General features: G+C 35.0%; 1 protein-coding gene across 1 annotated transcript; it reads left to right on the top strand.

The window, feature by feature from the left end:
* The first annotated feature begins 12,454 nt into the window (after window positions 1–12,454).
* On the top strand, window positions 12,455–17,605 carry LOC143264999 (uncharacterized). The gene has a single exon (XM_076534467.1). The coding sequence runs from the start codon at window positions 12,455–12,457 to the stop codon at window positions 17,603–17,605; it is 5,151 nt and encodes a 1,716-aa protein (XP_076390582.1).
* The last annotated feature ends 4,481 nt before the right edge of the window (window positions 17,606–22,086 follow it).

The following is a 22,086-nucleotide window of genomic DNA, read 5'->3' as shown; positions in this document are numbered from 1 at the left end:
GGATTCTACGTCGTGTACCAATTGTTTATCGCCTTTTTTGAGCTAACTTTTTTCTCTTAATAATATCCAAACTAATTTCAAAATTATAGTTCCCGACTACATAATTATTAGATGTTTGTGAAAATATTTTATTATCCTTTGTAGCCTGATCAAATTAATTAGAATATAATTATTTATTATATTAGTCAAATTATTGTTGCCATTGAAAATTCTATTTGAAATTGTAACAATGTTTTGAAGTTCATCTATAAATTCAATATCATTCATTGAACCTTCATCGATTATTGTACTACCCCTCTTTTTTTCTTGTTTATATGTATAATTTTGTCAGTAATACAATATGTATATAATTAAGTTTAATATTTATTTTTGATATCGTATCTTTATTTTGGCTAAAATTGATTTTTTCTGTGGAGATTCTAAGAAATTAATTTCACGCTTGAAACATAAATTAACATTATATTTACATGATAAAACATAAATGAATATAAACGTTTATTCTTTAAAATCAACTCAAACATCAAGAAAGCTTGATAAATGTTACTTAAAATGGAAAGCGGTTATTTTACCAATTTTATTCTTTTAGAAGTAAACAATTTCTATGCTCTATTGGTCCAGTCTGTTTATTGGTATTACAGCCTGTTTTAAATTCTTCTAAAATTCAAGGTTCAATAAAGTTCAGATGTTAGCGTATAAAATTAAGTAGAGCTTGGTTGTCTTTTGTAGATAACAATTTTTCGGAAAAAAGCGTATAACAAAAATACGTTGCAGAAATATTTTTCTTTGAATTGAAAGGAAATTACTAAAAACTATTAAGGCAATTAATACACGTCTCAATTAATGAGACTAAAGCAATGCAAAAAATAAACAAAGTTGGAGTAAAAAAAATAGTAAAAAAGTTTTAAATTTGTACGGTGTACGGAACGGCAGCAAAAAAATTCACAGACAATTCTACAGCTGCATATCTGAATCACTTCGCTATCGATTACGCTATGTAAATTTTTAATCCTCCAAGAAATAAAGAAATTTATTCCTTACCCTCTATACATATTCAAAGTAAAATAGGAAAATTACAAATTCAATCTAATTTTTATAACTATTAATTTACATATTTATTTCTACCATAAATAATTGACTTTAAAAAATGAATTTAAAACATGCAAAGAAGACAAGAAAATACAGTCGACAGTTTATTCACTTCTGAAGTAACTCCTTTTCCGAAGATTTAAGAAATTATAAAAGTCAGACATGTACAGGAAAAGGTTGTTCAAAATTAGAACCTTGACAGTGTATTTCAAGATCAACAAAATCGAAGATGGCTTCCTTATTCTGCATAATTACCTGTGAACAATATTCTACTCCTATTGAAAAGGTTAAAACGTGATCTTTTAACCTTTCAGTTTTAAATGAAATAATGAAAGATTAAAAAGGTTAAAAGATGACCTTTTAACTTTTTATTTTTAAATGAAAAAGAATAAAAGATTATTGACCTTTCATTGAAGAAGTTAAAACGTGACAATGTTGTAATACTATTCATTCAAAATCCGTCGATAGTAATACGACTGTATTATTAGTAATGCGACTGATTTAATGAGTCGAAGTCAAATGAGATGTGACGTGATTCATTAAAGGTTGGAGAAGGGTCTTACATATACGTATGTATGTATATATACAGAAATAAACTGCGCAGTCTGTGAAAGACATTGAATTCGGCACAAGAGAGGAAGAGCAATAGATCTTACTACAGACTCCCTAATCAGACCCCTAAAATAGTCAACGTGGTTACATCAATATGCGCTTTTCAGTGAAATTCATCTCGTGAAATTTAATTTGAAATGAATGACATAATTCAAGTGAAAAATGCAAGTTGCATAAACAGTAAATTTTTATTAATTTTGGTACATATTTTGATTAATGCCTTTTGCGTATTGCTATTGATTGATTATTAAAATATTTTATTTCCTTTGTGTTTTCCACTTGTAACTTACTTTTCAAAACAAGTTTCAACAATTCTGACTTAGTAATTATAATAAATAGATGTAAATCTGTTCACATATGTAAAGAGTAAAATGTTTTTCTAATTGTATTTTAATATTTATATGTATGTTATTTATAAGTAATACTTGTTTCTTATTTTGTCAGATATGTATATTAGGGTGGCCCTTAGCTATAGAGCTCGATTTTTTTTTTCGATTTTTTCATCCTCACCCCCTAAAATTTTGACACTTGATGAAAAAAATGATTTTATTTTCTTAAAATAAAAGGCCACTAACATATTTGACGATAACCTGAAATCGTGCAAATTTCAAAACTTCAACTCAATTGCGACACGGGTTCCTGTTATCCAATCATGTTAAAACTTTGACATTATCATTTTTTCATCAAGTGTCAAAATTTTAGGGGGTGAGACAAAAAAAATCGGAAGTCGAAAAATAAGGGCCACCCTAATGTATACATATACGTGCGTTCCGTTCATCGAAATGCGTTGATGATAATTCATTGAATTAAAATAATATATTATTACTATAAATTTGTTATTTATGTAACTTGTATCTCTTGTCACGAATTGAAATCGATACTGTTATTTTTTAATTGATTGAGGAATCCGTAGGTTTTAGTAGTTTATTCTCCTTTTTATAGATGAGTTGGTAGACGAATTCTTCTACTTTTATTATGCTTTCCCCTCACTGTCCTTCGTTCGACTTTCCTCTTTCATTAGGATGTGTGAGCAAAGTTCCCGAGGATAAAAACAAGGTCACGCTCATACCTGCGACGCTTACAATAATTGTTTAGAAATCAATTAACGGCATATGAAAAGGTATAAAATCGCCAAAATAATGTAAAAGATTGTAAAAATAATGATATTTTTAATAAAAATACTGATTGCCCCTCTTCACAGGAGGTGATTTTAAATTATATATCTAAGAAACATTGCAACAAACAACAAATTCCAAAAACACGTATCCCCTATTTTTGTCTATAGTTTACGTACACGGAGTTGCAAAAAAATAAATCAACATTTAGTGCAAAAATTTAAACAAAAATTGTAAAATTTCAAAATATTATTTAAACAAATAAAGTTTATTGAAATTTTTTTTCGTACAAAAATTGCCTATTAAAATACTAACAATTCACAAAAAAAAAGAATCCAATTATCTTCTTTAATTCCGGAGATATTCCCAAAAATATGATTTCCACTCCGAACTTCGAGGGCTATTTTCACCCCTTCAATATGCACGATTGCCGATAAAAAAAAATACGTGTCAAATATTTTTTTGAGAACTATATCTCATATAAGTTTCATCAAAATCGGCGAGTCGGAGTTGGATATGTTCCCTTGTTAGTATAGAATTTTTTAGTTCTAAAATATTTTCATACTGCCGATTTTCAGCATAAACTTTTCGGGCAATACTGGCCCAAATACTTTCTATTGGGTTTTGGTCTGGTAAACATGCTGGCCATTTAATAATAGTAATTTTGTTTCATTCCAACCATGATACAGTTTTCAAATTGATGTGTACAGCCGCGTTGTCTTGTTGGAAAGTCGAATTAGTTCCATTATGTTCGTTTATAAAAGGTAATAAGTTGTTGCGATGTACTTATCACTATCCATATTTTTCGATGGAAAAGTCAATTGCAACATGTCATCAATGCAAAAGACCCAAACCTTAACACTTCCACCGCTAAAATTTCTTTTTGAAAAGTATTGTGGTTCTTCTCGGAGATCTTGCTTCGGAGATCAAGATTAAACTTTTTTTTTTCATCCGAAAATATAACCTTACTATCAATAATAAAAGTTTAAGTAAATTGGTGTAAAAAGATTTTGACATTAAAGGTTAACTTACGCTTTTCCAGTCGCGATGCATGTTCGCTCAAGTGTATTCAAGCTTCGCAACATTACTCCGTGGTAGAAGTTTTGGTGCAGATTTTAATTTCTGCCTCACCATGTTGGGATTACTTTTCAAAACTCAACGTACTGCCCACCGTGAAATATTTAAGTTGATCTCCTTTTTAATTTGATTACAGCTCATTTGACTGTTACTGGCTGTTTTTACAATTGCTCGTTCGGTACGAGGACTCAATTTTGTTTTTTTGGACCATCCTTTTTATTATTACCATAGTTAAAGGAATTATTTAAGAAAATTAAAATGACTTTATACGAGCGCCCTAGCCTACGGGTAATTTCCCGAACACTAATTTTATCCTTCTTACGCGTCAAAATTTTACCCTTCTCCTCTTCGGTCAAATATCTACCACGTTGCATTATTCAACAAAGAGTATTGTCAAATTTTAATTTGTATTTTAATAATGAATGTAATTATTTAGTTTCAGTGAGTTTGTAGCCAAATTAGATGGAGAGAAGTTAATTTAATAACATTGGTGCTATAGTTACGCAACAAGCCAAAATCACATTTTCGATTATATCGTTTCTAATAAAAGAGCAACTTTAATGAGACTTAATGTAAAATTTATTGCGACCCATGCCACTTCATCTCCTGCAATTGGTTTTTTGCATTTTAACTCTGAATTAGAATAGAACAACTAAAAATGTACATGGTGTTATAATTATGCACCGCAGTGTAGATGGAGTGGAAAGGTTAGGACTTAGGCTAACATACGGCTCGCATAATGAATTCATGTAGCTTGTGAATAATTTTTAATATCGGCGTTTAACTTCTACTAATTAATTGAATGAATTCTCTATACAGTAAATATTCGATATGTGCACAAATGATCTGTACGATATGTGCACCAAAGTTATCCCCACCACTGGGGGGAAGACCCTTTCAGACGCCATGAAGCTCGATCGTCGAGAAATGTAACATGATCCGGGGTCGGGTATATCCGTGAAGCAATACATATACAAATATAAAACTTTTTTAATTTTGATTTTTTCGAGATCCAACTTTTACCAATAGATTCTTGACATTTTTCTGATTAAAAGAAGACCAAACACGACATAATTTGGACTATATTTACTGGTTTAATTGACGATAAAAATTTCTCACGTCGAAGAGGATAGCGAGTCAAAAAGAAAGAGACGCTACGATCGTGGCAGTCGGCAAAGATCAAAAGTCTGTTCGATTGTTTGCAATACTTGAGCATGGCTAATTTTTTTATTTTTCATCCATTTTTTTATATAACTTTCTTCATCATATTCGTGACATTTTTCTGATTAAAATGAGACCAAACATAACATAATTTGAGTTATATTTACTTACAATATCTTATTAGAGTAAAGTCATCGATGTACGCGTAACATTTGAAATTATAAGTAAATATGGCTCGAAGTACGTCGTGTTTGGTCTCATTTTAATGAGAAAAATGTTACAAATATGATGGAAAAAATTTCACAAAAAAAAAATAAAAAATTAAAAAGTTTCATTCTTGCATTAGGAGTGTCCTTCTAGTAGGTCTCTGTTTGTTTACGTTCAGTCTCCTTCGCTCGAAATGTAGGAACTGTACGATATCTGCACCAGTTCGACGTTCGGCAAAACATCAATCAGTGTAGGAACTGTACGATATCTGCACCAGTTCAGACCCGAGAATGGTGCACATATCGAATATTTACTGTACTTCTATATTTTTCACAAAAGATTCCGTTATAAAGAATTAAAACTTTTGTACTCGTTTAAAACAGTTGGTGCCTGTGTTAGGACAAATGAAGGAGAGAGAATTTCGTCCAGGACCTATGGGCTCGTCAGTAAGGAACCGTTTACATTATGTCAGTAAGCCGTGCTAGTAACAGAGGTCAATAGGTAGCCGAATTTTTATGTTTGTTAGTTTGCCTATACCAGGCCTGTTGTTGGAAAAGGAAAATGACTTCTTTCGTTTTTTGCCTTCTGGAGGGCTCGTTGACCATTAGCGAGAAAACTGACTCCAGTGTTGTGCATCGTTTGATGGCGATAAACACAGGAGTAAAATCGCCACAATATCAATTTTACAACACTGGATAGTTGAAAAAGAAAGACATATACTAAAATGTTTACTTTGCACAATATATTTTAAGCGTATATATTACAAAAATGCTTATTATAAATAACCTATAAAGCAGTGACGAACTATGTATCATTAAAAAATGTAGATGAATATATTATGCAGGAATGACAAAATATAATATTTGTTATAAATAAATTACTAGTGAATGTGCAGGTTTGAACCATTCTTTGCCAACCGCCATACTTACACACTATGCACATACAGGGTGTTTCACAACTCGTGTAACTCCCGGAAAGGGGTGGTAGAGGACGTGATTCTCAACAAGACTTCCCTTTGTAAAAATGGGGTTTGAAGCTTCATTTTTGAATTATTAAGCAAGTTACATGTAACAGCGGGAGTTACACGAGTTTTGAGACACCCTGTATGCGTTTCAGAATACCGTAAGGAAATCATACCCCCCCCCCCCCCCCCCCATCATTATTCATTTGGCATGGGCATTTAACCCTTTCGCTTCGAGCGCCGGATATATCCGGCAACCCGCGCGGCGACTTGTGCGTACGAGCGCCGGATATATCCGGCATTCACATGATGTGTATACAAGTACCATCTGTGGTCAATGACAAATTCTTCATTATCGGCAGAACACTACTAATTTCTAAATATTAGTATACTAACTAAGTTGTGTTACATTATTAATAATATTAAATGTTCAATTTTAAAGTCTTGTAAATATGTAAATAGCTAAGAATTTGTCAACTGTAATTAATCCAATGTCTTTAAAGTAACCAATATAATTTTGTTTAACTGTTTTCATATTAAAATGTGAGGAATACATGCTATATTAAAGCAACAATTGTTTTATTAAGCATAGTAATTATTTAAGACTTAAAAAATGTATATACAAAAACCACGCGCACTGTGCACATTTCTGGCGCGTGCTTCCGTACGGTAACGACACTTCGGCGGACCGGACTGCCGAAGCGAAAGGGTTAAATTTGTTGTGCCAGTCTGTCCTTCTCTAAATGTCATTGTAATACGATCTACCAGCCGGCTTCTAACGTCATATCTGTTATAGTGATAGTATTATGCATATACATCATAACCATGTGAACATTCCTTCAAAATGGCATCAAGTTGAAATTCATTATCCTTATTCATTATCCTACATGACATCACATTGATGTTACTTTAGCAACAGTATATATGAATGTCATCGAATAACCCAAAACAAGTTGGTTTTAAATGTTTTATTTCTTCAAGCTTACAAGTTTTGAATACAATTATATTATTTTAGTATAATTATTACAAACGGGTATAATACTAGCAAAGAGACTATAAATTACTGACCTGGGTTTTTGATAATTCCAGTTTTATATACTGATTTAGACTGTAAAAACGGAAGTAGGAGTACTCCTGCGAATGGCATTGTAAGGTTCAGATTGGGGCAGTATACCAGATGCATAAGCATTTGGGAAATAGGAACAGAGGCGTTGCATATGGATCTGATTGTACCACATTGCCTAAAAACAGGGTCCAGTTACATAAATACAGGAATATCCGCGTTCAGAAATTTGGATACAAAGAAGAAAGTGATTTGATATATAATTGGCTCGGGACTTATACGAATAAGCAGCAAACAATCAGTGAAGGAATGGTTAACACGAATAATATGACTTTATTGGACTATTTTTATCATTCGGTGTTAAATTTAACCCCGCCCACAAAGGGTGAATTATCATTTCTATAAGTCAATGGACCTACAGTACTAACCACTTTAAACTTTTATCTTTTTTTATTAGAAACAATTTATATTATAAATTACTTTTAAAAAATTTGATTTTTATCAAGAGTGTTACAAATTGTTGTGCTACATTTTTTAAAAAAACTCAAATTTTTAAAACGTAATTTGTACTACAAATTGTATCTAATAAAAGGAGATAAATCGGTTTTAATAAATTGTGTTGCGTGAACAGCGCGGATTCGGGCTCCAACACTAATTGTGATCCAGTCACAGTTTTAATGAGCTCTGAGTCTAGTTGACATGATCGTTCGTGGTTTAAGATGCTCGGTCGCGTCATTGTTTCGAATGTTCGTTATATTAACGTTTCGTTTCGTGTTATAAGTGTTTCCTGTTCATGATATGATTTTATTTTGCCGTTTGGTAGGGACTAAGTTTGTTGATTGGTTATGATTTTTTGGAAAGTTACCGCCCTCGAATAAGTAATGGTCACCCCTGGAAATAGCCGCGACCAAAAGGTAACGCACGAGGTAATAAGGCGAAGAAGCACTCTGACTCTGACTACGATGGTGGAAAATAAAGGAATTAAAACTTAACATGCTGGTCCCAAGCAATAAACTTGGATTGTCGACGCGAAAGTATTTTTTCCTAACAAAAAATGGTTAATGGCTTCATAAACTTATTACCGTGACGGTCGGTTCGAAATTATCGGTCTATTACCTTATAAAATAGGAAAAACAGATCCATCACACTCTAAGGCGATACGACAAATTGGATTGTTTATATTATTCACAAAGAAAGACCTGTCGGGAGAATTAAAGACTTGGAAACATGTGTGGGAATACGGGAGGAAAAAAAAGGATGCAGAAGTAGGAGAGGTTAGGAAAGATACTTGGGGAAGATAGAGCAGGAAAAATATGGCACAGGAAATTATAAAGAAGGAGACAGCAAGAAGAAGGGAGAAAAGGAACGTAGAAGAAGAGGAAAAAATTAGGATAAGAAAGCAACGGTATAGAAACATGTGATATACACTTATTGAACTAATATGTGCATATGTGGTATGATGTATATGTAACCAAAAGTTCTTGTAATTTAAAGGGAAATTAATAAATACCTCATTATTATTAATTGAAGGATTAAATAATCAATAATGTCAGTAAAAAACGTTTCAATAATATATAATTTTTATTTGAGCGTGTCTAATGCACCCATTGTTAATACGAGTAACTGTTTCATTAAAGTCTACTTCCATGTTTGGTGATCTGCTTCTTTTATTTATCTCTCCCTTTAATCTTCTTTTTCTCTAGATTTTGTGATATTGCTTTAGTTGTTCCTCAGCCTTTCTTGTTTCTTGCTTTAGTTTTTTCTCATGAATCAATTTCTTTCTTTTCTGAGCATTTTCTACAACAAATACTGGTATTATAATTTCGTCCTATTAATTTCGTTGCTGTATTATTATTTACGGTTGTAATAATTAGTAATTTACTAATAATTTACTATATATTATATTTCTACAACTTGAAAGTTGCTTTAATTATTTGCTGTGACGAGTGACCTCACACCACCTTCAAAGAAAACAATCTTGTAATAATATTTTTCAATTAAAATTCTGTTGACTGATTTATAAGAATATTGTATACCATTGACTGGATTCCTATAACTACAAAAATAAAGTTACCTATGTTTAACTAAAACTACCATTACCTCATCTCTTCCTAAATTTGGAATGTACCACTGTAAAATGAAGACTGCTCAATCGAGCATACAAAATATAAAACTGAAAAAATATCAAAGAATAAGCGTTTTATTTTTCTCACAATCGACACATTGTCGAATTCAAAATTCTCAACGAACAATTATGTTGTGTCGCATATGACACAACATAAGAAGAAGTACTTCCTTTATTTAACTTCTCAACTGCTAAGGTGTCATAAGTGTCTTCTTCTAAATGAAGTTTCAACAGGAAAGAAGAAGCTCTTGATAAATGAAACATCTCTACGTGGATGCAAAGAAGAGCACCAACCATTTTGCATGATGGATTAGGATGGAGTCACTTGAAAAAATTGCATGAATGCATGAATATTCCATGCATGAACTTCAAGCCTGTAAAAAATGCAAAGAAATTGGGTTAGCTGCAGAACACGTTACTAAAAAAAACAAATACAAGAGCACCGAAGAGAAGATTAAGCATTTTGCGGGTTGGAGACATCGGAAAAGAACTACATTAACAGAAATTTATGTAATAAAGTGTCAGCAAAATTAGTATAAAAGTCTCAAGATGTTACAAAAAGTTTTTCACATTTTATGATTTGTTTTGCTGTGAGACTATTTTCATTTTCAAATTAAATATCTATTAAAATAACAGAATTAAGTATCTACTATTTTCTTATAAATGTTTTTTGTAAGCCCAAAGAATTCCAGTCAACATTCAAAAATGAACATACTGTGCTTCATTTCAAGCACGTTTTGACTTTATTTCTACGAAGCCTGATATTTTCTATGATTTGGATATTAAACAAGAAAATTCTTATACTATTCAAAACATATTAAATATTACATAATCCAATTATTTTGTAAAGTACATGAAAAACCGAAATTCCGAAATGTTTTTTCTCAAAACATGTCGAACATGTCTAACTATACCACACTATATAAAAAACCTGAAAAAATTAAAGAATAATAATCTTGTCAATATTCTTTTACTGTAGGAAAGTGAAAGTGGACTTTAAAATTTCTTAAAATTTATAATTAAATTCTAAAATTTAGAACTTTTTACACATGGGATTTGCGATAAAAAATTTATGTGAACTTATGTGAAAGATAGTTCTCAAGAAAATATTTGACACATATTTTTTTTTATCGGCCATTGTTCAAATTGAAGAGGTGAAAATAGCCCTCGAAGTTGGGGGTTGAAATCATTTTTTTTGGGAATATCTCTGGAATTAAAGAAGATAATTGGATTCTTTTTTTTTGTAAATTATTCGTCTTTAAATAGGGAATTTTTGTGCGTAAAAAAATTTCAATAAACTTTATTTGTTTAAATAATATTTGGAAAATTTGTAATTTTTGTTTAAATTTTTGCACTAAATGTTGATCTATTTTTTTGTAACTTCGTATACGTAAACTATAGACAAAAATAGAGGATCAAGTTATTTAAAATCGTCACGTTACGAGACATTGCATACCGAAATATATTTATTGTAACAGGCAGTAGACCTAATAATATAAGTATATTATTTTTATAAAAAAAAACCTTCGTACACTCATGTAATTATTTCATTTAAAAGTGATATTATAGATATACTGAAACTTAATTTTAGAAATGGGGCAAAGTAGTAGTAAGAAGAAAAGTCACGTTTTTCATTTGCGGTATCCATTTGTGAATGAGAACAATGAAGGCAAACACTAATGCAGATAACACAATGTGAGTCTACCATTATGATATATCGCTTTTATAGTGGATTAATGCATCCGTTTTATAATTCAACAATTGTAATTAATTTTTCAAAAACTATTTACTTGAAATTAATAAAATTTCCTAAATACTTTATTTATGTTAGAGTTTCATACAGATGAGGTTTACGACATGACGAGAGAATGGTCACTTTTGAACCCCATAATTTAGTATCCGTACCATCTGCGTGCCAGCACTACGATGGTACGTGACAATTTGTAGTTTTTAGCAGATCTGTTTATTGCTGCACTAGTCTTTAGAATTTTTGGCTTCAGTGACACAGGTCATGTCATAAATCTCTCAGCTTAGAAGGTCAGAGAGCGATCTGACCCTTAGAAGTAACGGGTCCCGCGGACCGGGACTGACGTCATAGGATTTTGGAAAAACCCGGATTCTCCCCGGAATGCCGTCCTCCCCCGTAGGAACTTCTGTTCCCCTTCCAGAAAGGTACCACGCTAAGGGCGCAATGGAAGGGAGGACAGAGGTGTTAACGAAGCTAGAAGATGACAAATTAGACAGATAGCTAACAGTTTAGATAACTGACAGTACAAACCGACAACAGTATAGACAGGAGAAGAATCAGATAGTACAGAGTTCAATCAGTATAGAACAGAATCAGTTTAACACTTATAAATATTCGACACACTAAAACACACACACACACAACCTCCGTTTTATACACACACACACACACACGTCTTTATTAAAACCTATATTTTTAATACAAGTTTGTGAGTGTTTTTACACGGCCCCAATCCGTACAAACATTGGGTGGTCCTTCGATTCCAATAGAACTTAGACGGCACGAAGTGCAATAACCAGGGCTCGACCAAACCCTAACATTGGTCCTTCGAGCCGGATGCAGAGCCAGCAACAGTGAAGCAGAATCGAATTGAAGCAGCAATTCATTCGAAGTCAGTTCATCCCGGAGGACTCATTAACGAACAACTTCAGTGATCAGAGTGTGTGTGACATTTAGTGTTATCGAAAGACAGAACTTGTTCGGTAAAAGTGAATCTTCGAAGAGGAAGATCAGCTGATCCAGAGAGCAGAGTGTTGATTGGGAATCAGCACACATCATCAGAGGACAGCGTACCGGGTCCAGCCATAGAGGACTTCGCGTCGCTTCCAAGCAGCAGAGGACAACGTACAGCGTCCAGCAGGTCAACGTGCAACATCCAACAGCAGAGGATTGTGCAACAGACACCAGCAGAGAGAGCAGCCGACGGCGATTCACCGATTCATCGCAATTAGGCAGTGTCATCAGTAGTCCTGTTCCGTAAGCCAAATTCCAATTTCTTATCTGAGTTAATAGCGTAACAATGGAAGCAGAGCTTAAAAAATTAACTATAGAGCGCGGTCAAATCAAATCCGCGTTAACCCGATTTAATAAATACTTTTGTGAATCCGCGGCAACAGTATCGGTGAGAGCGCTACAAAAGCGATTAGAAGCGAATGTAGGGTTGTATGATCGGTATAATACGGTACAGAGTCATATTGAACGCTTGGTTGATGGTTCCGAGGCGGCGGCATCTCACGCATCTGACAGAGATGCATTTGAGGAAATGTATTTTACGTTAATCGCAGAAGTAGAAGCATTTATAGAAAAAGCGCAAGTACATACTAGATCAGATAGTAGAGTCACCGGGCAGGCACCCTCTCCCGCTTTGACTAACTCAATAGCAGCAGTAAAGTTACCGACCATACAACTGCCATCATTCGATGGCAGTTACAGCGACTGGATCAAATTTAGAGACACCTTCGTTAGTTTAGTGCATGAGAGTGAACTTTCAGACGTTCAAAAATTTCATTATTTAAATTCGGCCTTAAAGGGATCTGCCGCGAGGGTAATTCAGTCATTAGGAGTATCGGAAGCTAATTACAAATTAGCTTGGGAGTCCTTGAAGGCGCGTTATGAAAATTCGGCAGCCCTGAGGAAGTATCATGTAGGAGCTTTATTAGACATGCCGAATATTCAAAAGCAGTCTTCAACTGCATTGCGGGACTTAGCAGATGATTCGCGCAATCATTTAGCGGCGTTAAAATCATTGAACGAGCCAGTAGAACTATGGGATAGTTTAATCGTGCCAATATTAGCCAGGAAATTAGATATAGTTTCCCTTAGAGAATGGGAAAAAGGAATTATAGGTAGCGATAGAGTGACTTTTAATAAGTTCACAACGTTTTTAGAAGAGCGGTCTTCTTATTTAGATAATATTAGCTCGCAGATTCAGGTAACAGCCACGAGGGCTGAATTCTCAGCAGGTAACGCAGGTAGCCGTAAGCCCATTCGCGTTACATCAAATGCCGCAAGCACAACAGCTCAATGTCCAGCGTGCGGGTCCGGACACCTTTTGTATCGGTGTGATAAATTCAAAGGGTTACCAATAGATGAAAAGACAAAAATAGTACAGAAATCCGCCAGTTGCTATAATTGTTTGCAAACGGGTCATCGTGTGCAAGCGTGTACACGCAAATTTTGTGATTTATGTGGTAGGAAACATCACATATTATTACACCGGGAATATGCCACACAATTAATTAAAAAATCCCCGCAGGAATCAAGTGTAATAGAGCCGAATAACGTCACGTCTTGCGTCGCGAATCTGCAGGATAAAACTTGGGATCACAGCGTACTTTCGACAGCGATTGTTAACATAAAAAACAAAATAGGACAGTATGTAGAATGTAGAGCTTTGCTTGACTCTGAGTCGCAGGCAAATTTTATCACATATGAGATGTGTGACAGATTAGGCATAAAATTAAACTCAATAGATGTTCAGATAGCAGGAATAGGCGGGAATAAAAAAATCAGTAGAGATAATGTAACATTAACAATAGAATCCCGAATCAACAATTTTAGTTCTACCATATCATGCTTGTTAATAGATTGTATCACTCAAGACATGCCCAATATCAGTATCGACAGATCACGGATTTCTGTTCCCTCTCACATTAAACTGGCGGACCCAGATTTTGATAGATGTCGACCAATCGATATGTTAATTGGTTCAGGGTTATTTTGGCATTTGTTGTGTGTTGGCCAGCACAAAGCGCAAAGTAACTTATTATGGCAGAAAACGCAATTAGGTTGGGTTTTAGGAGGCCAAATTGCCTGGCCCATTCAAAAGAAGTTACCAATTCAAAAATGTTACCTCGTTACGAATCAAGAGCTCTCAAATCAATTAGAACAGTTTTGGTCAATTGAACATTTAGGTTCAAATAAAGATATTGAACTGGATGAGTGTGAGATACACTTCCAGGCAACTACACGTAGGGATGTTACAGGCAGATATATAGTCCAGATTCCATTTAATGAGCAATTAGGGAAATTAGGAACATCGCGACAACAAGCGGAAAAACGGTTTAGATCCTTAGAAGCAAAATTATTAAGACAACCTGATTTACGCGATCAGTATGTGCAATTCATGAGGGAATATGAGAATTTAGGACATATGTCCCGGATTTCCGTCCCAAATTTAGATCGGTGCGGGCATTCATTTTATCTCCCTCACCACGCCGTTACCAAGATTGAGAGTACAACAACGAAGCTTCGTGTTGTATTTGATGGTTCGGCAAAATCAAGTACGGGCATCTCGCTGAACGACACTCAAAAGGTCGGCCCAACAGTCCAGAGCGAGTTAGTTGAAATCCTTCTTAGATTCAGAACACATCAGTTTGTATTGTCTGCAGATATAGAGAAGATGTATCGGCAGATTTTGATAGAGCCAGCTCAGCGATGTTTTCAAAGAATTTTGTGGCGTCCTGGTAACACTTCCCCAATAGAAACTTTTGAATTAAATACGATAACGTACGGTACAGCCTCCGCGCCATTTTTAGCCACCCGCACATTAAAACAGATCGGTTTAGAATGTGCACAAGAATTTCCAGTTGTCAGTAGAATAATTATCAACGATTTCTACGTTGATGATTTGCTAACGGGGCTAGATACAGTAGATGAATTGAGATATGTAAAAGAAAAGTTATCGCAAATAATAGGACAAGCAGGTCTTAAATTAAGAAAGTGGGCGTCCAATTCCGCCGCACTTACAGAGCAGGGTTCTAACATAGAACATATAGAATTGAGTGCAGACAAAGACCCAAAAACTCTTGGTCTTCACTGGTCAACGGTGGAGGATGAGCTCCATTTCATGATAAAACCATCGACTAATAGTAGAGTTACAAAACGGCAAATCCTTTCAGAGATTTCTCAGATCTTCGATCCTTTGGGGTTAATCGGCCCGGTTATCACATGCGCGAAATTAGTCATGCAACAATTGTGGCAACTGCGGACAGATTGGGATGAGTCTGTATGTCAAGAGATTCATCATCAATGGGTAGAATACAGAAAAGAATTAGAATATTTAAGTCGAATTAGAATCCCTCGACGAGCACTTGTCTCTTTAGTGCAGGTAGAATTGCATGGGTTTTCTGATGCGTCGGAACGGGCGTATGGGGCTTGCGTCTACCTGCGGTCGAGGGGAAAATCAGGTAATTGGGAGACCGGACTTTTGTGTTCGAAGTCGCGTGTAGCTCCATTGAAAACAGTTTCATTACCGCGTTTAGAGTTATGCGGTGCATTGTTACTGGCACAGTTGATAAGTAAGGTAAAATCAGCACTTAGAATCCAAATATGCGATGAAAGATATTGGTGTGATTCTACGATCACACTCGCATGGATCCATAGTATTCCAGGTAGATGGAAAGTTTTCGTCGCGAATAGAGTCGCGCAGATACAGGCATTAACAGACAAGGAAAAATGGTCACACGTGAACTCGAGTGAAAATCCCGCGGACTTGATTTCTCGCGGAATTAGCCCGAATAAGTTAGAGAGTCAGCAGGTATGGTGGTCGGGTCCTTCGTGGTTACAGCGCGAAGCACAGCACTGGCCCCAGTTATCGGTCAAATTAGATAGTATTCCTGATGAGAGGAAAAAATCAGTTGTAGTAGCAGTTAGTTGTTCTGACATTAGACAGTTTTTTAATCGTTATTCAGAGTTTAAGCGCTTAGTTAGGGTAATCGCGTATTGTCTGCGGTTCGTGAATAACTCGCGAAAACGTAGGAAATCGGAAGGGAAAGGCCTTACGGTAGATGAATTGGTAGGGGCGCAGGAAACTTTAATTCGAATGGCGCAAAAAGAAATGTTTTCAACAGAGTTCAACATATTGAACAAGGGTCAAGACGTGCCGAAACAGAGCCCATTAAAATCATTAGCTCCTTTTATTGATGAGGCAGGAATTATTAGAGTAGGTGGACGTCTGAATAACGCTCCCATTGCATACAGTAATAAGCATCCAATTTTATTACCCGCGAAACACCCGTTAACAGATTTAATTATTAAAGATGAACATCATAGATTGTTACACGCGGGTTGCCAGCATGTAGTTGCGTCACTACGTGAGAGGTATTGGCCGATCAATTGCATGCAGAATGTCAAAAGAGTAGTCAGAAATTGCGTGAGATGCTTCCGGGTCAATCCGCAAGGAATACAATACCCCATGGGCCAGCTACCTGCTGTCCGAGTGACACCAGCTCGACCGTTTTTGAATTGCGGCGTAGATTATGCGGGTCCATTCACAACAAAAGATCGCACTCGCAGCAAAGTAACGTTAAAATCATATATTTGCATTTTTGTGTGTTTCGCGACAAAGGCGATCCATATTGAATTAGCGACGGACCTCAGTACAGATGCATTTATTAATTGCCTCCGACGGTTTATAGCCCGCCGAGGCCGTTGTCAGCAGATTTTCTCGGACAATGGTACTAATTTTGTAGGCGCGAAGAATAAGCTGAGCGACTTAGATAAGTTAGTTAGAAATAGTGAGCATAATTCGAAAATAGATACGTTTTTAAGTAATGAGCAGATTCAGTGGAATTTTATTCCCCCTCAAGCCCCGCATTTTGGAGGCTTATGGGAAAGTGCGGTGAGACGAGCGAAACATCATTTGATTAGAGTAATAGGGGATCAAAGATTGACATACGAAGAATTATATACGTTATTAACTCAGATAGAAGCATGTTTAAATTCCCGCCCTCTTAGTCCCATCTCATCCGATCCCCACGATTGTACACCTCTGACCCCAGGACATTTTCTGATCGGCACTGCGCTGACTGCATTGCCGGAGCCTGACTTCACAGACGTCAGAACAAATCGGTTAAATAGGTACCAGTTAATCCAGCAAATGTTGCAGCATTTCTGGCAGCGCTGGCAGAAAGAATATTTACACCATCTGCAGCAACGCAACAAATGGACAGCTACAGGCAACCACCAATTGTCAAAGGGGACGTTGGTGGTAATCAAAGAAGACAATCTACCCCCCTTACGATGGTGTCTTGGCAGAATCACGGAGCTGCACCAGGGCAAGGATGGGGTTGTTCGCGTTGTATCCGTGAAGACGGGGGACGGACTTTACAAGCGGCCCATCACCAAGATCTGTATCCTGCCGATGCAAGATCCTTCAGATTCGGAATAGAAGATAGATCATTGTACAATTTTTGTAGAGATGTAATATAATAGAATAAGATAGATTAATGTAATAGATTGTAGACACACAGTACATTTTAGTTATAGTTATTGAGTTCAGGGAATAGTTTAGAGACAGAAAATGTATATTGTATAGATTTTAGAATTAAGAGGTTGAACACACATCATGTGTTCAACGGGGGGCGGCATGTTAGAGTTTCATACAGATGAGGTTTACGACATGACGAGAGAATGGTCACTTTTGAACCCCATAATTTAGTATCCGTACCATCTGCGTGCCAGCACTACGATGGTACGTGACAATTTGTAGTTTTTAGCAGATCTGTTTATTGCTGCACTAGTCTTTAGAATTTTTGGCTTCAGTGACACAGGTCATGTCATAAATCTCTCAGCTTAGAAGGTCAGAGAGCGATCTGACCCTTAGAAGTAACGGGTCCCGCGGACCGGGACTGACGTCATAGGATTTTGGAAAAACCCGGATTCTCCCCGGAATGCCGTCCTCCCCCGTAGGAACTTCTGTTCCCCTTCCAGAAAGGTACCACGCTAAGGGCGCAATGGAAGGGAGGACAGAGGTGTTAACGAAGCTAGAAGATGACAAATTAGACAGATAGCTAACAGTTTAGATAACTGACAGTACAAACCGACAACAGTATAGACAGGAGAAGAATCAGATAGTACAGAGTTCAATCAGTATAGAACAGAATCAGTTTAACACTTATAAATATTCGACACACTAAAACACACACACACACAACCTCCGTTTTATACACACACACACACACACGTCTTTATTAAAACCTATATTTTTAATACAAGTTTGTGAGTGTTTTTACACGGCCCCAATCCGTACAAACATTGGGTGGTCCTTCGATTCCAATAGAACTTAGACGGCACGAAGTGCAATAACCAGGGCTCGACCAAACCCTAACAATTTAATTTATGGTTATACGTAAAAAGAATTTGAAAAAGATTGTTACGTTTTCGTAACAATCATATTCGTTATAATTCATAAACAGTTCTGTTGGAATATACAAAAATCAATCCCACGTTATTTTTCTATAATTTATTTTAAAGGCAAGGTATAAACATCCTGTCTAATTAGGAACTCGATGAACTGCGTTGTCCAAGACGGTCCTTCTAGTGTAAGCATGCTGAGATATACAAAAGTATCAATGAGGCGTGGGACCTATCGAGCACGAGGAAAAACGGTCCGAGGACTAGTCTGAAAAGCGCACGTCTCGAGAAAGCATCTAGTAAAGAATATTTAAAAGAGTTCACTGATTCATTTTCATTCTTAAAATATAACAACTGTGTTTTATTAAATAACACCTCACTTCCATAATCCCAATAACTTCAGTGTATGTCCTTTACATTCTTAATTTAAGTTTGAATCTACAAACATATTATGTTAAAAAATAGCTACATGTTTCAAGAAACAATGTGCAACACGTTATTCTTACGAAAATGTTTACTAAAACGAGTTATACTAATGATAGTTATAATATTCAAATCAGTATACTTAACCCCCTATCAATATCTTCAACAAACAAGAAGGAAAAAATTTTTAAAATGCTTGCTGATTTATAATTTTTACAGTACTTGATAGAACTAATAATTTAGTTAGTGTTTGTGTTTTGCCTTGAATAAAATAATTTATTCAATTTTAAAACTTATACTGGTTTGTTCTGCTGTTTTTATGTATATCTGAGGTATACATCAAAGTTACATCTAATACAACACTGATCTTTATTTTTTGATTTGTATTTAAATTTCAGGAGCAAAATCAGCCGATAAATGACGAGAATAAACTTTCATATAAATGAAAAGTCACTTACAACGATATTTGTTTTAAAAATAGCAACGAAGTCGATCTGAAATATAAAATTTAAAGAACGTTCCACACTTTAATATCTGCTTCGTATCATGGAAACGAAAACCTATTGAACTATTTCAAGCTCACTTAACACTTGATGAAGAACACATTCTCTTGTTTCCAATTACAATTACGTCTCGTACTGAAAGTTTGAAAGAAACATTAAGTTGCATCTTCACGAGAATACAAGTCTGTTCTCGGATTCCAATCGCTTTCCCCATTTTGCGGGCGCCATTTAATTTTCTTTTCAAACAGAGAACGTACTTCCATTTCTGACGGTAACGCATTGAAAACAGAAAAGGAAAAATTGTCTCACAGGGAAAACAAAAGAAATAGGGGTTGCCGTTGTAAAGACATCAATCGTTAGATGGTAACGTGAAAGTTACGTTCGTACGTCTCCTCTTCCGCTCGTTCGCGTTTTCTGATGTACGCCATCTTTTCCTCTTCGTTCTCGTTTGCTGTTCGTTCAGTTACCCTGCTATTTTCCGTTTTCACTTCGTTGCTTCTTCACTCGACACTTCCCATCTGTCGTTTGCGTACTTCTTTAATGGTCTACTCGATTCGAACTCATTCTTCGCGAACTCCTAGTCGGCAATGGCAGCGAGAACATGCGATAACTATGCCTCTTAAATCGAACCGGAGGAAACTTCGAGGAGTATCTTGAGACTTTCCACGTGAACAATCAAAATGCAATCTGTTGGAGCTTGAAGCGAGGTAACGTCAAACATTCTCAATTACTAGAATAAATTATATAATACGCATCATAAATGACAACACAATATTTCAAGAGTTCCGTAATTTAACCTTCGTTACATACTGTAGCAAATATTCTACAGAAAATAATATACTATTAAATTGTATTTTATTAGATGTCAGTTTGTTAAATTTTTTTGGGATATTTAACGGAATAAATCACTTTATTGGACGAGTAGTATTTGTTATATAAATAAATTGAATAACAAAAGAATAATACTGTTTCCAGTTACGAATGGGACTAAAAGTTTTATAACTTTAATTTTATAATCACTATGTATTTTACTAGCGTGTAACGTTTCAGGGAACAAGTTTCTAGCTTCTGGTCTCATGAATATTTTTTGTACCAGCATCATCTTGTGATTGGGAGAAAAAAACTTCTTCCAATCTGAGAAATTAGTTTATTAACATTTCAGTTAGTCTGAGGTAATGAAATGAATTCATACTCCGATTTCATTTATTTTGTTTAATTGATGTTTTCCAATTTTGAACTTTATAAAAAATGCATTTTCTTCAAGATTGAAAAAATCATGCAACACAAGATAAAGAATACTTATATATATTAATAAAAATAGTTATATATCAAGATTTCATCATTTCATAAGTATAATTACTTTGAATATTTCAATATTGCATTGAAAATGCTATAGGGAGAAAAAGTTTCTTAAATTAAAAAGTGGACGATTGATATCTTTTATATTGAAAGTAAAGGTTACATTGTGGAAAAAATTGACCATTGTGCAATTGCGAAGTTTTTACTGAAAGATGTAATTATGGTGAAAAGAAGCGTTCATGTCGATCGAAGTTGTCCAATAAAGAAACTAATGAAAAGTACTCCGAATCGCTTTTAATTCTATGGTGAAGGTATAAGGATAAAACGCGTAAACTACGTGATGTTCTGTAAGTGAATAAAAGAGTGAAATAAAAAAAAAAAAAAACGCTTGATGGAGGTCCTTTAAATTCGTTTATCATTACACTTGTATATTAATACAATAAATATGCCGATTTTACATACACATTTATTATAGATTGCATGGTTTAGGAGTAATTAAAACGAATATAATTTTAAACATATTGAAAATCCATATTAAATGAAATAAACATGTCATTTAAAAATCAATTTCACTGTAACATTTATTTATGTACTTCTGTATTTGAGAATTATTTATAAAATAAAAACTTCTGTATTTAACATTTTAATTAGTTCTGTTATAATTAATTTCCATGAAAATTAAATTTGTATTAAGAATTAATTTATCACATTTTTGTGTTACAATATAAATATGTAGATGCATGTGATAATACGTTTATTAACACGCATGCATAGCAAATAGAGGTAAACATGTCTTTGTATAGGTTTCTTTTTTATTTTGTTTTAAATAGATCAAAATGATGAAAATTCAATATACAATTTTAGAATTGTCTGCATGTCTTTCTAACGCGAATCCTATAGAACAATTGTATGTTAGATACTTTTCGAAAAAGAGAACCGTTCCCAATTAAGGTGCCGGGGTAAGTGCCAAGAAGTCAAACTCAGTCCTCTTACCAAAGGCATACCTGCCTCCCCACTACGTGGCCAGATTCTCCAGGAACAACTTCCCTATTCGATTAAGCAATTCAATAACAAGCTATCTATCTAACAAAACACACAGTCCTGCGACATCTGATTGACCATACGACTCCAAGTCAATAACCATTATCTATCGCCACACTTGGACTCTCATAAACGACCTTTCGTTTAGACCTCACGCAGGCTATCCCTATCATAAATCGTCCAAAGGCAAAATAGCACAGACTAATTACCCCCGACAACACTCCAAAATACGTTGACGCTAACATGTAGG

The sequence above is a fragment of the Megachile rotundata genome, chromosome 8 (genome assembly GCF_050947335.1).
Source record: "Megachile rotundata isolate GNS110a chromosome 8, iyMegRotu1, whole genome shotgun sequence".
In the NCBI taxonomy this organism is placed as follows: domain Eukaryota; kingdom Metazoa; phylum Arthropoda; class Insecta; order Hymenoptera; family Megachilidae; genus Megachile; species Megachile rotundata.
Note: the sequence above shows the minus strand (reverse complement) of the source record. Positions and strands in the feature narration are given on the sequence as shown.

What these genes read in the sequence shown, in the direction of transcription:
- LOC143264999 (XM_076534467.1), top strand. Translation starts at nt 12,455, where the DNA reads ATGGAAGCAGAGCTTAAAAAATTAACTATAGAGCGCGGTCAAATCAAA.